At 48.1% G+C, this 17,712-nt stretch overlaps 1 protein-coding gene across 3 annotated transcripts in view; it reads left to right on the forward strand.

Moving 5' to 3' along the window:
• The first annotated feature begins 2,676 nt into the window (after positions 1-2,676).
• Positions 2,677-17,712, forward strand: part of Lrp4 (LDL receptor related protein 4) — a 51,384-nt gene continuing 36,348 nt past the window's right edge. Inside the window, exons 1-2 of one of the 3 annotated variants that reach the window (XM_076929252.1) lie at positions 2,677-2,936; positions 15,650-15,796. In XM_076929252.1, the coding sequence (XP_076785367.1) occupies positions 2,885-2,936; positions 15,650-15,796 (199 nt within the window). In that variant the 5' untranslated portion in view covers positions 2,677-2,884. Of the gene's footprint in view, positions 2,937-4,657; positions 4,762-15,649; positions 15,797-17,712 lie in introns of those variants that run through there. The other 2 variants (XM_076929250.1, XM_076929251.1) reach the window with 2 other exon arrangements.

Consider the following 17,712-nt stretch of genomic DNA (forward strand, 5'->3'; position numbering starts at 1 on the left):
CAAAAATGCCTCCAGCTGCTACCCCATGCTTGCAAAGTCACTCCTAATTTAACGTCTTAAGATGTAAAGCTTCAAACTTTTATCACTTTTAGAAGAATTGTACTTAGAAATTAAATTGTTGAGTGATGCCTGGGTTACAGGAATTTTCTGTCCCCAGTTGGATCAAAATCGTACCCGCTTCCAGCTTGTTTCCGTAGCACCCCCCTCCCCCGTGTTTCCTTTGAAAGGGTCATTAGTGATGGTGTGGTGCAAGGCAATATTGTAATCGTGGAAATTCAGCTCCCTGGATTGCCCTAGAAGGATGAAGGAAAGGGGCTGGTGTTTCTGAGGAAACCAACGCCTCTGAGACCCCTCGGGAATTGGCAGTTCCCTACCAATTTTCTAGGGGCATGTCCCAAAGGACAATAAAGGGAGACAAACAGCCCATTCTGGCATGGTTTTCAGGATCTCTCACTCCAGACAAGAGAGTCTGAGAGGCCTGGTAAAAATAAATATGGCTTACTCCTGCTGGCATAAGAACAGTTTCTGACAGCCAAGACTTAACTCACCCTAGGGGGTGACCCAGGCAGTTTCTACCCATTGATATTCCCAGGGATTCACAGCGGCCAAGGATGGCTCTGTACACCAGTGCCATGCTGAAGCATGGCGAAGGACTTGGGACACCCGTTGAAAATGTAGTCTCTCTCTCTCTCTCTCTCTCTCTCTCTCTCTCTCTCTCTCTCTCTCTCTCTTTCTCTCCCCTCCCCAACCCCCAGTCAGACAGGGACTGTCAGTCCCCTGCTTCCTTTCCAATCCCAGGAAAACAATACAAATCATTCCTCTGGAAAGAAATCTGTCCTTTGCATACAGAGTGGAAACTGTTCATAAATTCTTAATCCCCTGACATTGAAAGTATGGGGAACGTCTGTCCTGGATTTTTTGGAGTCGGGGGGGGGGTGGGGACCAAATGTATTCATTATATCATATCCCTAGTAGTCACTTGGAACAAAATATGGTCTCCAGAATCACAAGATCTTCCTCACAGGATTAAAAAACCAGCCTTCCTTAGCAGCATGTATTGAAATCCGAAGGCCAGTGGGGAATTGAATCAGAAAGGTAGGAGCAGTTGAGGAATCACCTTCACATTTCTCTCCTTGGACTTCAGACTAAAGTGACTGACCTTGGCACATAAGAAAAATCCACTCTCTTCCAAGTTCCCAAACCATGAAAACCTCATCTGATTCTACTGCCGCCTTCAGGTTCCAGGAAGAATTACACAGCCAGAAAATGTCTAGGCATTAGTTACCATGGTGATGCAGGAACTTGGTTCAACTAAGTTGCCATCTATAGATAGGCAAAAATTTCAGGGGCAAGGGGAAGGGAGGGACAGCATAAAGCATGGACTAAGTTAATATCACATTTTTCTGTTATTGTAGCTTTCACAAAGTATGCTTAATGTTAGCTTTGGTCAGAGATGGCAACTTAAAACGAAAATTTTGAAAAATGGAAAACAAGCAAGTATGAAATGTCAACCTATCCATTTGGAGAAATTACCTAATATCCACTTTGTACTATACCAAATTACTTCTCTCCCAGCTAAGTCCAGGGTAAGATGATTGAAAGCCAAACAATGTTGGCAGGCCAGCTCTGAGGGGAAAGAGAATATATCAGGCCCTAAGAAAGTTGGGAGTGGGGCGCGGGGTGTAAGCAAAAAGCAACAAAACAACCAGGGAACACAGGAGGCAGCAAAATGAACGAATACCTACCTACTGGTATACAGGGAGGAGGGGAGGGTTAGACCACAGAGATAGCATCGAGAGTGGATTAGAAGTTTTCGTAGTAATCCAAACGCTCCATATTGCTAGAAAGCCCTACAAATAGAAGCCGAAGGAAGGCCGAGGTCTTGGGGGAGTGTTATTTCCTTACTCCCTACCTCTTTCTTTCCAGGATCAGAAAGTCAAGGATGGTGACGAGGCTAACAACGCTGATTTACAGACAGTAAGGAGGAACTGAATCTGTCTGGGCCAAATCTGAACATTTGAACTGGGGCGGACAGGACCCAAACAACCTTACCTCAGGAAAGAGCAAATGAAAAGGGAGGTCGCCGAATTATTTAGCTCTAGAACAACACTGCCTAGATCGGGGGAGGGGCCGGGGTGCAAGAAGAAAAACTTCAGACTAGGAATTTTGACAGCGAGAACACTAGTTAAGACATAGCACTGTAGGCCCCCTGATGTCCCTTGTTTGATGTCAATAAAGGCCGAGAGAATTATGCGCTAGCAAGCCTTGCATATTTTTGAAACATTACAATAAAGTCTGGAGTTGGAGCTGGTAGGGGGGCCGGGGTCACGCCCAGGCGACTTGGGTCAGCACGGGTGCTCCTCCCTAGTGTGGAACTAGAATGAACCCAGGCTGAGAGTTGCCACTAGGATAATTTTTTGTTTAAGCTGGGGATATTTGAGTAGCAGTAATGGGGACAGATAAGGGGCTCTTTCCGGAAGGCTAGGAATGTTAGGGCAGACTGAGTAGGAGCTAGGGCGAGCGCAGGAGGCACTGGCGGGTGGGGTCCTGGGACTGGGGGGCGAGGGCAGAGGGCGGGAAGGGGCCGGGCCAGAGCCGGGGGCGGGACCAGGCGCGGTGGTGGTGGCGGGGGCCGAGGCGCGGGAGGCGGGGCGGCCAGGATCGGGACACCCCCTCCCGGTCCCCTGGCGGGGCGGCTTCAACTCCGGCAGTACTGAAGGCAGCAGCAGCCCGGAGGGCGACTTGCGAGGCGAGCGGGCCGAGCTGGACCTGGGACGCTTTTCACCCCGGGGGAACCCTCCGCTGATTCTCTCGGCCCCGGCGTCCCTTGGGAGCCCGCGGGACCCCCGGGCGGGCAGGGAGCGCCGGCGGCGGCCGCAGCACCATGAGGCGGTGTTGGGGCGCGCTACTGCTTGGCGCCCTGCTCTGCGCACACGGTAAGCGGCGTCGCAGCGCCCGCGCCGACCGGGCCATCGGGAAAGTTTGTCCCTGAGACTGGTCGCTGCAGGACTCGCCTCCTGGGAGTGGGACCGCGCAGGCTGGGGCCTGAAGTCCCACCCTCGAGCTCACTTCGAGCAGTAACCCTAGCAGAGCGTGCGGAGGAAAGCAATAAGAAGGAGCTCCCTAAGCTCTTCCAACACTAGAGGAGACAGCAGTAGAGGGACTCGTCCCCGCAGTAGTCTGGGCCGGGTGGGAGAAGACCCGAGACGCTCGCTCGGCTTCCGTCGCTGCTCTTTAACGAGCCAGGGGCTGGTTCCCTTTCAGGTTTAAGGCAGGGCTTCTGTGTCCCTGGTGCGTGCGAATGAATGTGTGCAAAGAAAGGGAGGCGGGGAGGATGGTCGCTAAACCCATAAATTGTAAATAGTTCTCTTTTCAGGGTCTGTGGGATCTTGAATGGATTGTGGAGGGGGGCCCAGCTGAGTTACTTGAGCATCCGGGATTCATGGACTTGGGGAGCAATTCCTTGGACTCCTAACCCTGTTCTCTCTGAGGGTCCTTGGTTCATATTTGCTTACAGCATCTCCCCTAAGTGGAGTTTTGGGTTCCCTCTCCTGGCTGCGGCCAATCAGCTTCCTGCCCCGGATCCTCCCCAAGGGAGGGGTGGGGAACAGCGTTGGAAAAGAGGTTGGGGAGGAACTTTGGGAAGAAACTGCTGGAAGGCTCCGGCAGATCGGTCCTGGCCCGGGTAAAGAGCAGGGGCGCGTTCTTAGGGAACTTCCAAAGGCAGCCTCTCGGCCCGTGCAGTGAGGCCTTGGCCTCCGGGGAGCTGGGCGGATGGCAGCGGCACTGCTGCTTCATCTGCTCCTTATTAATAACGTGTTCGGTGCCCGGACGCAACTGTTGTGTCTACTTAGGACTGCAGTGGAATCTGCCTCTCTGCATCCGCTTGGGAACGTGGGTGCACCCTGAGATTTAGCAGCTGCCTCTTAGTTTGTGCCCAAAGATCAAAGATCGATCTTTGAACTCTAACTATATTCACCCGCTGGCTTTTCCACGTGGGGGAGATCCAGTTCTTCGATTCCCCGGGCTGCAGGACGAGGGTGTGGGGTTCAGAAAGAGCGATCTGCAGACCTTGGCGATTCTCGGGTTCTTTCTTTCACATGGAGGAGCTCGTGTGGAAAGTGCAGATTTCGGAACTTGCCTGGCAGGGTGTGGAGCTGTCTGGGCACTTGTTTTAAAGATTGTTTTAGCTCCCGAACCTAAAACAGAGTTCTGGTGTCTGTTATTTAAACCACTCGTGGGTTTTCAATGGCTTTTTCCATGTGGTATCTAACGCCGACCGAGTCCTTTCTCTCCGAGTGATAGCCTGACCGACCCACGTTCCTCTTCGCGCCTTGCTCTCCCCCTCCCGGGCTCTCTCCTCGAAGGTTATTTGTAGCCTCTTCGGCGTGTTGGGACAGCAGCCCTACTGGGGTAGGAATGTAACTGTTCTTCCCACCACATGGGCCCCTTAAAGGGACAGCTATGCTTTTGGGGGGTTTCCCCCCTTCGGGTTTCAAGGGAAGGGGATGGAACTTTCCTCTCGGCCCCCTGGAGGAAGTTTTGAAAAAGATCAAGGGAAATAGCTAGGCACTAGGAAAAGGGGGGTGGGGTGGGGTGGGGGCTAAAACGGATACCAACAAAGCCAAAGAGGAGATTGTCGCCTTCTGCCCCAGGGAAGGAGGAGCTGGAAGGTTCCGGACTGAGACTGGCCAAGTGGAATTCACTGCTCGAGAGCTGCTGTCAAAATTGCGTGCATTAAATCTGCAATGGAGGATGGGGGTGAGAACAGGGGCAGAGAATCGTGGGTTCTTAATGTTTTGCAGAAACAACAACAAAAAGCATTAGAGGGTTCTGGGTGGCTAGTTTAAGTTCAATTTTAAAGGAAAATGTTTAATAGAAATTTCTAACTTGAGACTTCCTGTGCATACGGACTAGGCAGAGATAGGAAAATTTGCGCTTTGCAGGGCTTAATACTGAGCCATCCTTGGAGACACAGAGTCACAGTGAAATAGAACAGTTGCAGAGTCTGCAACCACCGCCACCCACAAATCCCAGTAAGATCCCTAGTACTAAGTTCAGGTCCCGAAGAAGTTCTTCTGAAAAGGTGCTGTGTGTTACTTACATAGTTAACCTCAGCTAGGAGTGAATTCAACACCAGACCAAGATGTTTGTTTAGGTTTTATTGGTCCTCACGAGATTTTCCTAGAGCCTCTCCACTTGGTATTAGCCTAGATCACAATCCAGTGCTCAGAACTTAGAAGGAGGTGGCTAGAGTCATGGCTCAGAGGTTAAGAGCACTGCGTGTTCCTCCAGAGGACCTGGGTTTCATTCCCACCGCCTACTTGGCATCTCACTTTTGTGTAACTTTGGTTCCAGGGAATCTGATGCCCTCTCCTGGCCTCTTCAAGTACTCTACACTTCCGGTACACACACACACAAAAGTGGAGGAAAAGCTGGGCGTGGTGGCTTATGTCTGTAATGCTAGCACTTGGGATACTGAGGCAAAAGGAGTTAAGCAGAGGTGATAGCAGTCTGGGCTGCGTAGTTTGAAGTCATTCCTGACTAGACAGCAAGACCCTTTTCTCAAAAACGAAACAAACAAACACAACACACAAAAACCGATTTCACTGCTCAGCACTTAGTAGATGAAAGCAAGAGGTTTAGGAGTTCAAGGTTATTCTCAGCTACCTTGTGAATTTAAGGCTGGCTTGGGCTTCATAAGACTCTCAAAAAACTAAAGCTAACAACAATAACAAATGCTCTTGTGTTTTAAATTTTAAGATTTTTGTAAGGAAGCATAATGGCTGGTAATAGCCACGGGCATTTTCATCCTGTGGGTTATGACTGAAGTGTTTGTAAACCACTTCACTTAGAAGTCTTTTCTAGGGAAATGAACACTGACAATTCTGCCCGGGAGTGCTTGTTTGGGTAGATAAAAAAGTTTCTGAAGATGAATTCAAAATAATTTAGCTGCAACTGGTCTTATTTCCATGTGGTTATTGTTGTGACCATGGTTGTCATGGTACTTGAGTGACATTGCCCTTGATCTCTTGGGACTCGTGTGAGCTGCTTGGCTTCTCACTGATTCTGGATTTCCTCTTCTGTCCCCTGTTGGATATCAGATGACATCTTTGGGACTGGCACCTAGTATTAAGAATAACAGGTGCAAGGGAACTTAGTCAGGCCCTGTCTGCCACAAAGCACGTTGGCATGCTCATCTTCTGCGCCAGCAAAGGACACAGGAGGTCACAGAGGACACCGTGCTTTGTAGCTCTTTGCATATGTCTCCTACAGACTAACTGCAGGTCTTGGTCCCTAACATGAAGAAGGGTGATGTGCCTGCTGCTGCTGCTGCTGTGAGAGATAACAAGGGAGTTCTCAAACGAAAACAGGATAATTTCAGAGACTAAATATGTATCTTGTCTTATTACATGGCCTGATCTCAAATTATAGTAAAGTTCCATGTCTTTGGTCAGCTGCTAGCCACCATCCCTAACATTCTTTGGTAGAGCGTAACCATGCTTTGTCACAGATGCCTAGATATGGGGCATGTGAGTCCCAGGCTATGTATCCTGGTGGCCATCTTCTCTCCAACAGTGAATGTCTTTCTCTCCTTAGCCTACTGAGTGTCCCAAGAAAAGATAGTTGCTGAGATTTAGTTGGCTGAGTTTGGCTCTAAAAATAGCACTGATGATCACCTATGCTTGTCATTGTCCCTGGGGATTAGAGCTAGTGTGATCAGGCTCATTCTCTACAGGACACTCAGGAGCACTGGCCAAGCTGAGTGTTGGACATAGGCTCTTGTTCATCCATTCAGCAAACATGCCTGCCAAGCTCTAATCACCCTGCCTAGCTCAGTATTTGAGAATGCACAGGCGCAGACTTGGGTTCAGCACCTGGCTTTGATACTTCTAGGTGAATTCATGAAAATACACTGGCTCTTACTTCGGGGCTCTTATCTGCCAATGGAGCTAGCATTGGGGAGGGGAGTGGCAATATATTTTCACCTGTGACATTTTCCTGCTGTGAAAACTAAGAGAGACTATGATAGAACATTTAGATCATCCAGCACAGAGCCTGACAACTGCTATGTTACTGAAGGCCTAGATAAATGTCAGCTGTTCATTGGTAAGATTGCCTAAGTGGATCAGAGATGGTTCTGGGGTTTGGAATATGGGAGCCAGATAAGTTATACTGCAGTGTCTCATATGATAAAGGAGGCTTGGGCCTTCATTCTTTTTAACTGGTTTCTTTTTCTCTGTGAAACAACCTGTCCTTTCTTTTTCCTTCTTGAAAACCTAGTGAAACCTAATCATAGTTCCCTCCTGTCCATGCTTCCAGAAAGGTGGTTTATTACATTATGAAGGAAGCTACGAGAGAGGGCAGAAAGAGAGAGAGAAAGAGAGAGAGAGAGAGGGAGAGAGAGAGAGAGAGAGAGAGAGAGACAGAATCAAAGACAGAAGAGACAGAGACACAGAGAGAATCAGAGACAGAGAGAGAGAGGGAGAGGGAGAGCGGAGAGCCACCCTTGGGAACATCCCTGTTGAGAGGTCAGGAGTGAGCCCTACAACTTCTTACCCTATGATTGCTGTGACCCAGGGTGAGTGGGGTTGCCAAGGTCTCTTGTAGTTGGAACAGTTTAGAATTCCAACCTGTCCCTCCCACTGGCCTGAGGAAGGAGTGGGGGGGGGGGGGGCAGAGCTCTAGAGGTAGTAATTGCCCCAATTTGGGGGCTGGGCTGCTGGGAGCCTGCTTCCTTCATGGCCACAGTCTTCAATCAGGAGTCCTGTCAGTGTGCTCGATAATTGATGTGAGTCTCCAGCCCCAGACTCGTCCCCCAACCCCCAGCTCCTCCACCCCAAAGTTTGACCCCTGTTGTCTCTTTGTTTCTTCCTTTTAAGTTGGTGCCAGTGTTGTGATGTTTCTGGGAACTGCAGAAAGTTGACCGTAACCCAGAGCAGCAGTCAAGAAAAGCTGATTCTTTTAGCTTCCTGGTGGTCTATTTTCTGTTGTGTCTTTTTGATTTAGCAAGAAGCAAACATTCCAGGTGCCTCTGGGCACCTCTTCCGCCCATCGGAGCAGACTTCATTCTTTCAGTGCACGTAGGCATTCCCATCTGTGTCCCGAACATGAGTGGATGGACTGTCAGCTATTTCTGACGACTGCTCCCCTACCATTCAGGTGAGAGTGAGGAGGGAGGGACACTCACTGCCTGTGCCCCAGCTGGAGAAAGCCTGGCTGGGACTCGAAGCAAGCCCTGACTTGGCCTATGGGAGCTCCCCCTCACCTCTGTACAGAGCTAAGGATCCGAGCATTGAGCCAAGCCAGGAAACAAAAGACTAGGAGCAAACCTTCCATCTGGCTGAGAGGCAGCGACACAAAGGTGCTGCTGCCTAATTTATCACCGGAGATTTTCTGCAGCCAGGGATCTCCAGACTCCTGGGGGGGGGGGGTGTGTGTGTGTGAACTGGGAGGCATCTTCTCCCCCTCTCTGGCTGTAAGGCCAGGCAGGTATGGAATAGAGTATTAGGAGAGACACCTGATTAGCACGTGGAGTAAAGCTGCTTCTGAGGTTGTCAGTGTCTTCTGGGATCACAGCCCAGCAGCTCCACTTCCTGTCAAGCCTGCGGGGGGTTGGGGGTGGGGGCCGCTGCCGGGGTGCTATGTTCCCCTCTCATGGCCCCAGCCTATGGAGTGCAACTGCTATGATCTTGAGGGCATGGGTGAGGACAAGAGAAATTTTATGTTGGCTTGACTGCCACATCTTAGGAACAAATGAAGAAGCCGGGCTTAGGCAAGTAAAGGGGAGAGTCCCTCTTCCTTTCATTTTCCCCACACCAGGTAATTTAAGCAAGAAGTTTCTACTAAAGAGACTGAGACAGTAAAAAAAGTCAAAGGCTTTAAATCAGTGGTTCTCAACCTCCCTAATGCTGCAACCCTTTAATACAGTTCCTCATGTGGTGACCCCACCACCATAAAATTATCTCATTGCTACAAGATATCTGTGTCTTCCAATGGTCTTAGGCGACCCCTGTGAAAGGGTCCTTAGGCCTCTCAAAGGGGGCGTGACCTGCGGGTTCAAAACCACTACTTTAAATGATCCTCCTGAAAAGAGACGGTCTGCTTTTCTCCCCTCACTGTTTTTGTACTAAACCAGGGCATGTGGTCTAAGAAATACAAATGTACTCTAGGCAGTTCGGTTTTGAGAGTTTTGCTGCATTGCTGATATGGTGATAAGCAGTTAGGAGGTAGGTACTGTTGTCAATCTTGTTTTGAATATGGGAAACTGAGGCTTAAAGCAGTTTGCTGTGCCATAGACACTGAGGATTTGAACCTAGAGTCTAAAATGGGAACCCTATACCCCAACACATACTGTCTCTCAGAACAGAATTTGGAGTTTTTGTAAAAATTCTTTTTATGTATATGGGTCTATGGACCACATGAATGCAGAGGTCTGAGAAAGTGAGAATTGGAGTTATGGAAGTTGTTAACTTCCATGCAGATGCTGAGAATACAGCACTGATTCTCTGAAAGAACAGCCAATGCTCTTAATGACTGAACCATCTCTCCAGTCCCCAGAACAGAATATTTTAAATCTCAGTTGTCCCAGAAGATCTTGGTTGGAAAATTTACAATTGGATTGACCTCTTTGGACTTTATTTACTTTTTTTTTTTTTTTCATTTGTGTGTTGTGCATGGGATGGAATGAAGTTGGTTCATTCCTTCCACTGTGTGTGTCCCAGGGATCAAATTCACTCTGCCCTCTTAGCACATACAAGTACACAACACTGTACCCAGCCTTCACTGTGAATGCTATGGATCCAAACTCATCTCCTCATCCTGCTTATGTACAGTTTCAGGGGCCAGATCTCACTTTACCATCCAGCCTGGCTCCAGCATCCTAGACTCAAGGGATCTTGTTGCCTGTTTCCTTAGTAGCTGTGGTTACAAGTGCAGGACACTACACCTGCCTTATTTTACTATTTATTTGTATGGGACAGGGGATTAAACCCAGGGCCTTGCCTGTGCTAAGCACTCACTCTGCCACTGACATACATACATAGCTTAGCCCTCAGATCTATCATTTATGGAGACTTAGCATGTAGCAGAACCAGTGTGGTGGTGTCACCTGCAATCCTAACATTTGGAAGGCTGAGCCAGGAGGATCACAAGTTCAAGACCCTGTCTCAAAGAGAAAAATAAAAAGATACATAGCGTGCAGAAGGCATTATGCCAAGTATCTCTCAAAAATTCGTATTTCTCAAAACATAGGTGTTATGAATTTTGTTCCATTTTTCCTGATGAAAACTAAAATATAGATGAACTGCTCAGGAACCAGAAGGAACAGGATTTGTATTCTGGGAAGTATTGTTCCCATGGTCTTAGTGCCTTATAACTTTGTGTGCTGAATATTAAAATTTTATTTTATGGGGATGGAGACATAGCTCAGAGATTAAGAGTATTTACTGTTCTTACAGAGGACCTGGGTTCGATTCCCAGCACTCACAACTGTTGGTAACTCTAGTTCCAGAAGATCCAGTGCCCTCCTTTGGCCTCCTCAGTGTCTGCTCATGTGCGTGCATGCACACACACAGACACACACACTAAATAAATAGATAAATAACTGCTCTTTTTATTTTTAAAAGCAGGGGAGGGGAAAAGATGTATGAACTCTGGCCCCGTAGTGTATCTAGTGTGTTCCTTTTGAGTGGGTTGCCAAGGAATCAGACAAGCAAGGCTCACCACTGGACAGAAATAAGCCTGTCACAACATGTCAGCTCCATAGCCTGAGACAGAGTGAGGAAAGGAGTCCAGAGGGAGCAAACTTCACCTGAGTAGAACCAGGAAGTGCCTGGGAAAGAGAAGAGCAAAGTTCTCTTGAGTACCAGTTAAGTAGGGAATTGGCTACTTTTATGTCTATCATTCTGGGCCTCTCTCCTGTTTTGACACCCAGCTCCCACAGACTCAAGCATGCACTGCCCATCCATTTAACAAACTTGTCCTGTTCATCTGAACATTAGCACTGGGCATGCACTGTGAATATAAACATAAGAGCTGTCTGGCACACAATTTCAACATCCAAGAAGCTAAGGCCTAGTGAGTGGGCCATACAAAGGGACAAAGAGCAAGAACTTCCAGCTCAGCTTGGGCCAAATATGTCCAGGTAGGGCAGTGTTAAGAAAAACTCCATTTCCTGACCCCCTGCTGCCAACTGCCTACTTCCTAGCTCTGTGGTGGTGGTGGTGGTGGTGATGATGATTCCTGCTACACTGTTAATGTTTGCTAGCCAATCTGGCCAGGCAGTGGTGGCGCACGCCTTTAATCTCAGCACTTGGGAAGCAGAAGCAGGCGGATTTCTGAGTTCAAGGCCAGCCTGGGCTACAGAGTGAGTTCCAGGACAACCAGGACTACACAGAGAAACCCTGTCTTGAAAAACAAAACAAAACAAAAAATTATGAAGCTGCTAGGCAATCTGTACCCTCTCAACACAGATCTATAGAGATCTCTCCAAACTCTGGGTAGATGGGGCTTATTGGGTCCATGTCTAGGTGGCTCCTTATTGACATTCCTTTTGACTTAGTCTGTTTTGTTTACAACATGGATGTCCCCTGAACTGTGTGCTGTTACTGTGTATGTTACCTTGAGAGTCAGTGGGGTTGCCCCTCCTTCTGGATGTAGTTATAGACTTCTAAATAACGCGTTCTGTTAAATAAGGTTTGTGGCCTCATCATTCCTGCCAGTGGACAGGAAAAGAAGGCTTTGACATCTTACAGCGAGAACAGGCCTAAGGGTGTGACTCAGCAGTAGAGTGTATATTTAGCGTGTTGGAAGCCTTGGGTTCCTTCCCTGTCACTCCAAAAGCAGAAAGAAACAGAGGGGAGGAGGGGCTGGCGAGGCAGTCCAGTTGGTAAACTGCTTGTTAGCATGTTTGAAGCCCTGGGGTTCCATCCCAGCACCTCCTACATCATGCAGAGTGGCAGACACCTGTAATCTCAGCACTTGAGAGTCAGAGGCAGGAGGATCGTTTCCAGACTCTTTGATACAGAATTGCTTTCATCTCCGTTTTGTGGATGCTCTAACAGAGACTTTCGATAACTTCTCAAAAATGTGGAATCTCTGCTCTCTACGATGTTAGCGAGTCTGACTGGTACCACCAGTGAGTGTTTGCCTTCTCCCCTTCCAAAGAAAACAGTGGCAAACTGCTAAGGTAGCTGGGCTGAGGGAGCTGAGGTGTACACGTCAAGAGTTTGGTTAACCTCTCAGAAAGATTCTATGAAGGCAGATGTGGAGGCCCACATCTTTAATGGAATGCCAGCACTTGTGGGGCAGATGCAAGCAGAACTCTCTGAGTCTGAAGCCTGCCTGGTCTACACAGCAAGTTCCAAGCCAATCAGGGGGTTGGGGGAACTGTGCAGTAAGGCCCATCTTTTAAATAAGTAGGTTCTATGAGCCTCTTAACATGGATTCCCAAGAATAATGGCTTTATGAGAGAGCATGAACACCTGGGGCACAGAGACCTGTTCCTTGTTGAAATGCCTAAGATGGAAGGGCTATGGTCTAAGGAGAGCTGCCTGCAGTGTGGCTGGCAAACAGCCTTCAAGGAGCGGAGCTGACAATTCCAATTGAGCGCTTACACGGAAGGCTGCATCTGTACCGTGGCCATTTGTTTCCTTTCTTTCTTTTATGCAAAAAGGGTTAAAAGCTGCCCTTTATGATCTCAGCCAGGACTCGAGTGAACAGACAGAATTCCATCTCTGGGGACTCCGAAGGGGAAGCGGTTGTCCAGAAGTCTGCCCTTTGGAGTATAATGTGTCTGCTTCCGGTATGAATGCCCAAGTCAAGAGTTTGTCCTGGTGGCTGCCTGGACTTCACAGCAGCTCTGTTCTAGCCATTTCTCTGACATGCAGGAAGTTGTGTGTCTTTAGCCACCTGCAACTTGATGGCCAGCTGACAGAATGCTTCGTCCCTGCAGTCAGCCCCAGGAAATTAGAACTGGGTATCACACTCGGCCAATCACAAGGGCAGGAGCTGGAAAAGGGTTGATGGCGCCTCTGTATTCTTTTTTTTTTTTTTTAATATTTATTTTTATTTTATGTGTATGAAGATTATGCCTGCAGGTGTACACACCCTGTGTGCAGTACCCAAGAACATCAGAAGGGGGTGTTGGTCCCCCTGGAACTGGAGCCACATATAGCTGTGAGCTGTGTAGAGTGCTAAAAATTAAACCTAGGACCCTAGAAAAGCAGCTGGTGCTTTAAAGTAAGCCATTTCTTCCGCCCCCTGTCCTTGTTTCCCTTGCATAGCTCCTGGGAACTGCTCATCTTGCTTTCCCATTCCTGGTACTCAACAATTCCTAAGTTAAGGCCTTTTAGGAAAATGTGATCAATCTCTCCATAGTTACTTAATGATAATTTTCAGTGTGCCATGGCATAAAATGTGTTTATTCCATGTTTATTTTTTGGTTTAATTGTGGATTTTATTTTATTTTATTTTATTTTATTTTTCTATTTTCCGTAACATGCTAAGAAACTCAGTTAGGCCTGGCCATGCAGCTGTTGATCCCAGCTACGTGGGAGGCCAAAGCAGAAGGCTCACGTTTAAGGACTGCCTGGCTTACAGAGTAAGTTCCAGGCCAGAAGCTTAATGAAACCCTGAACCTTATATCAAAATAAAAAGACAAGATCTGGGATGTGGTTTAGTGGGTTTGACCCCAGTACTACTTATGGGGAAAAAAAAGAGCAAATTGCACAAAATCATACACCTGATTGGTGGAACCCAAGGTCTGCTCGTCTGCTCCAGATCTAGAATTATCCCTTTGCATTCTTCCACTTTGTCCCTTCTTCCTATGTGTTCTTCTTTCTGAATCTCCCTCCAGGTCTATCTCTGTTCTTGCTGTATGGCACTCTGCATATTTCTCCACCTTTGTTGACTTGTGGTCCAGTTCACAGGGACAGGGAGCATCCTGTGTGCTGTTGGGATGTCTAACTGCATCCTTGGCCTTCTAAAGGACAAATCTATTCCTCTTCTCCTGCTGAAACTTACTAAGTAAGCCTTATGTTCTCCCTGCAGGTTCTCCAAGAAGGATTGTTGTGTGCCAGAAGTATCTTTGCATGGAATAGTCCATGCTGCTGAATCTAGCCAGAGTTTCATAAAGAAGAGTGCGTACTTCACTGACCCAGTATATCTCAGATTCTGCTGTCTGAGGTCTTAGTGAGAGATGCCCTTATTCCTCAGTTCTCCAGGAGCAGGCGACTGGGCAGTTGCCCTGGGCAACTGGATGTTCTGAGTTTCTCTGGGGAAGAACCCTCTGGTCTGCATTTGTAGAAAGACAGACATTGGGCTTGAAGTGAGGCCTTCCTGTGAGGAATGCAAAGCTGTTATTCCTCCTAAAAGGACTGCAGTGTCCCCTCCCCAGAGTACCCAGCATTACTTCCTTCAGAAGGAAATTCTGCATCTTTCCTGGGGTAACTAGATCTCTTACATGTAGACCGATGAGAGAAGGCTAGGCCTTCCTGTCGAGAACCTGGTAGGGATCTGTGATCCTTCACACCAGAAATATACATTTGCCCATAGAGTGAGAGACTCACAGATGCCAAAGGCTGATTGGCCATCCGTCTGTTCAGCCATCCATTGCAGGTTAGGAAGCTCTGCCTTAACCTCACACCTTTGGGAGAGAAGTGGGGAGCGTAGAGATGAATCATAAAGGAACAGTAGCAGCAATGTAAAGCTGACCCTTCCCAGTTCTAGTCCAGCCTGAAGGCAGGACCCAGCTAATGGGAGGAACAGAGGAACGCTAGGGAAGAGATGAGCAACAAGGCAGCCCCTCCTTCCACAGCTGCGGCAGCTCAGCGGGTTAGATGAATAATCTGAGGGGGGAGAGTGACCCTGGAAGAACCCTTTGTTCCAGCTGAGGCTGGAGCAGGGGCACCGAGCCATTCACACGCCATCCCAGGGCATCCTGCTGGGTACTCTGGGGAGGGGGCACTGCAGCCAGTCATGGGACTTGGCCAGGCAGATAGCTTGATGCTCAATAGGGAAGCCAGCTGCAGGCTGCTGAGGCTGGGGGAGGGGCTGTGTCCGCTGGCCTTCCTGCAGGCCTTGGTCTGTCTCACAGACAGGAAGGCACTGATTGGGAGTACTGACTGGTCCCGGTTACTCTGTCCTGAGGTGGCTTGATCTTGTAACCCACTCCCTCCCCCCACAAAAAAGTAAAATCTGATGATAGGACTCTCAAACTCCTTCGTGCTTTCCATGTGGATTCCTTGACATCAAGAGGCACCGTGCTTCGATTTCACCGTTCTAGCTTGCAGCAGTGCTTGGGCTTCAAGGTGGAGGCGGTTGTATCTGTGTCTCAGTTTTCTAGTTTTGGAAGAAAGCATATAGAGGTGTCTTGATAGCATCGTCTGTTCCACTCTTCTGAGCACAGCACTCCTTAGTGACTATATTTGTCTCCTGGCCTTCAGAGATGTTGTGTAAAGATGTCATAGATGGGGCAACTGGGCTGTCTGTGAACCCAAAGTCCGAAGCTGTCTTTGGGATCATATCTGCCCTGGCAGAGGAAGGAAATTTCTGAGTGATAATTCCCCTGGGTTTCTCTCCTTCTCACCCCTGTCGGCTTTGGGTGGACAGGCATTGAGGCCCTCTGCTTCCTATTCTTTCTGCCCAGGCATAGCAAGCAATCTGGAGTGTGCATGTGGTCGGAGCCACTTCACATGTGCAGTGAGTGCACTCGGCGAATGTACCTGCATCCCCGCCCAGTGGCAGTGTGATGGAGACAATGACTGCGGAGACCACAGCGATGAGGATGGCTGTAGTAAGTAGCATCCCAGAGTTAGGAGGAGATAAAGGATGAACCGAGGACTGTTCTATGCCTGCCTACCTTGTGTCCAACTTAGGGTTGGGCTCTTGCAAGGGTGACAGATGTGGAGAGAGACATGGTTTCTTCATACATATATCTTTAAAAACCCATTTTTTATTGGGTGGTTCATGCCTCTAGTTCCAATAAAACACACTTTGAAACCTTGGAAAAGGGCTGGGCATGGTGGCTCACACCTTTAATCCTAGCACTTGGGAGGGAGGCAGAGGCAGGCAGATCTCTTGAGTTTGCACCCAGCCTTGTCTATAAAGTGAGTTCCAGGACAGCTCGAGCTAAACAGAGAAACCCTGTCCAAGAAAGAAAGAAAGAAAAAGAGAAAGAAAGAAAGAGAGAGAGAGAGAGAGAGAGAGAGAGAGAGAGAGAGAAAGGGAAGGAAGGAGGGAGGGAGGAAGGGAGGGAGGGAGGGAGAGAGAAAGGGAAAAAAGAAAAAGGAAGTAAAAGAAAGAAAAAGAAGACTTGGAAAAGGTATAGAAGAAAATACCCTTTAAGACATAAATAGTCACCGGGCAGTGGTGGCGCACGCCTTTAATCCCAGCATTTGGGACGCAGAGGCAGGTGGATTTCTGAGTTCGAGGCCAGCCTGGTCTACAGAGTGAGTGCCAGGACAGCCAGGGCTACACAGAGAAACCCTGTCTTGAAAAAAAAAAAAAAAGACACAAATAGTCATTAGTAATAGCTCCCTTGTATTTGTGAATCCTGTGTGCATGATGCATGCATATGTTTACATTTTTATATGGTATACATAGATGCAGATTGTTTTCATGATTATTATTTTAGTATTCTGTATAGTCAAATGTATTAGATAAGATAAGCTTTGTAGGGAATCTTATATTTGGGTGGCTGGTGAGGTTGCTTGCCACCAAGCCCAATGACTGATTCCTGGGACCCACATGGTGGACAGAACCAACTTTAGGAAGTTATTCTCTGATCTCTCCATGGATACTGTGGCTCTTGTGCTCTCTCTCCTGGAATAATAATAAACTTTAACAACAGGAAACAAAGCTACTGAAGAAGACACACAAAATTGACACACATGCGTGTATAAGTATATGTGTACCATACGTACATAAAGGACTGACGGAGACTGTCGCTCAATGGTGGAGCTACTTGCCTTGTATGCATGAGGGTCTAGGTTCAACCCCCTCCCCACACTGAAAAAAAAAACCCATCTTGTATTCTATTTAAACTTGCCTTATCCTCCAGATAGACAATGGGCCAGGATGTCCTGTCTTGGATATATATAAATCTCATTGGTAAGCCAATTGTCTGGATTTAGGGGTACATGTCTGGCCCGCAGCATCTGTGTCTGATGGTAACTAATTAGTCTAATGGGAATGAAGCTACAACCTGGACCTCATTAACCCTAACCAGCTCAGCTAATTATGATAATAATAAATGCTTCCCTTTCATGTAGCACTTTCATACGCATTATCTCAAAAGACCTCTTGTGAGTTGAGTGCAATTATCCCCTTGTGTAGTCCAAGGAACTACTGCTCAGAAAGGGCAGATGACATCATGGTAATGACTTCTAGAAGTGAAACCCAGATGTGTCAATCATCCTTTAATAAGAGGATAGGAGGGGATTTTGTCCCTCCTGGTATCCCTTGTGCCAGGTCTCATACAGTTCTCGCTGGCCTCAAGCTTGATATGTAGCTGAGGACGACCTTGAACTTTCGATCTTCCTGCCCCTACCTCCCTAGTGCCAGAATTCCGTGAGTTCGCCTCCACATCTAGCTTTATGAGGTGCTGGTGATCAAACCTGGGGCCTGATACATGTTAGGCAACATTCTACCAACCGAGTTACAACTGTGGTCCCCACCCCCCCACCCACCCCCACACCCCCACACCCCCAC

Source organism: Arvicanthis niloticus, chromosome 2, assembly GCF_011762505.2.
Source record: "Arvicanthis niloticus isolate mArvNil1 chromosome 2, mArvNil1.pat.X, whole genome shotgun sequence".
In the NCBI taxonomy this organism is placed as follows: Eukaryota; Metazoa; Chordata; class Mammalia; order Rodentia; family Muridae; genus Arvicanthis; species Arvicanthis niloticus.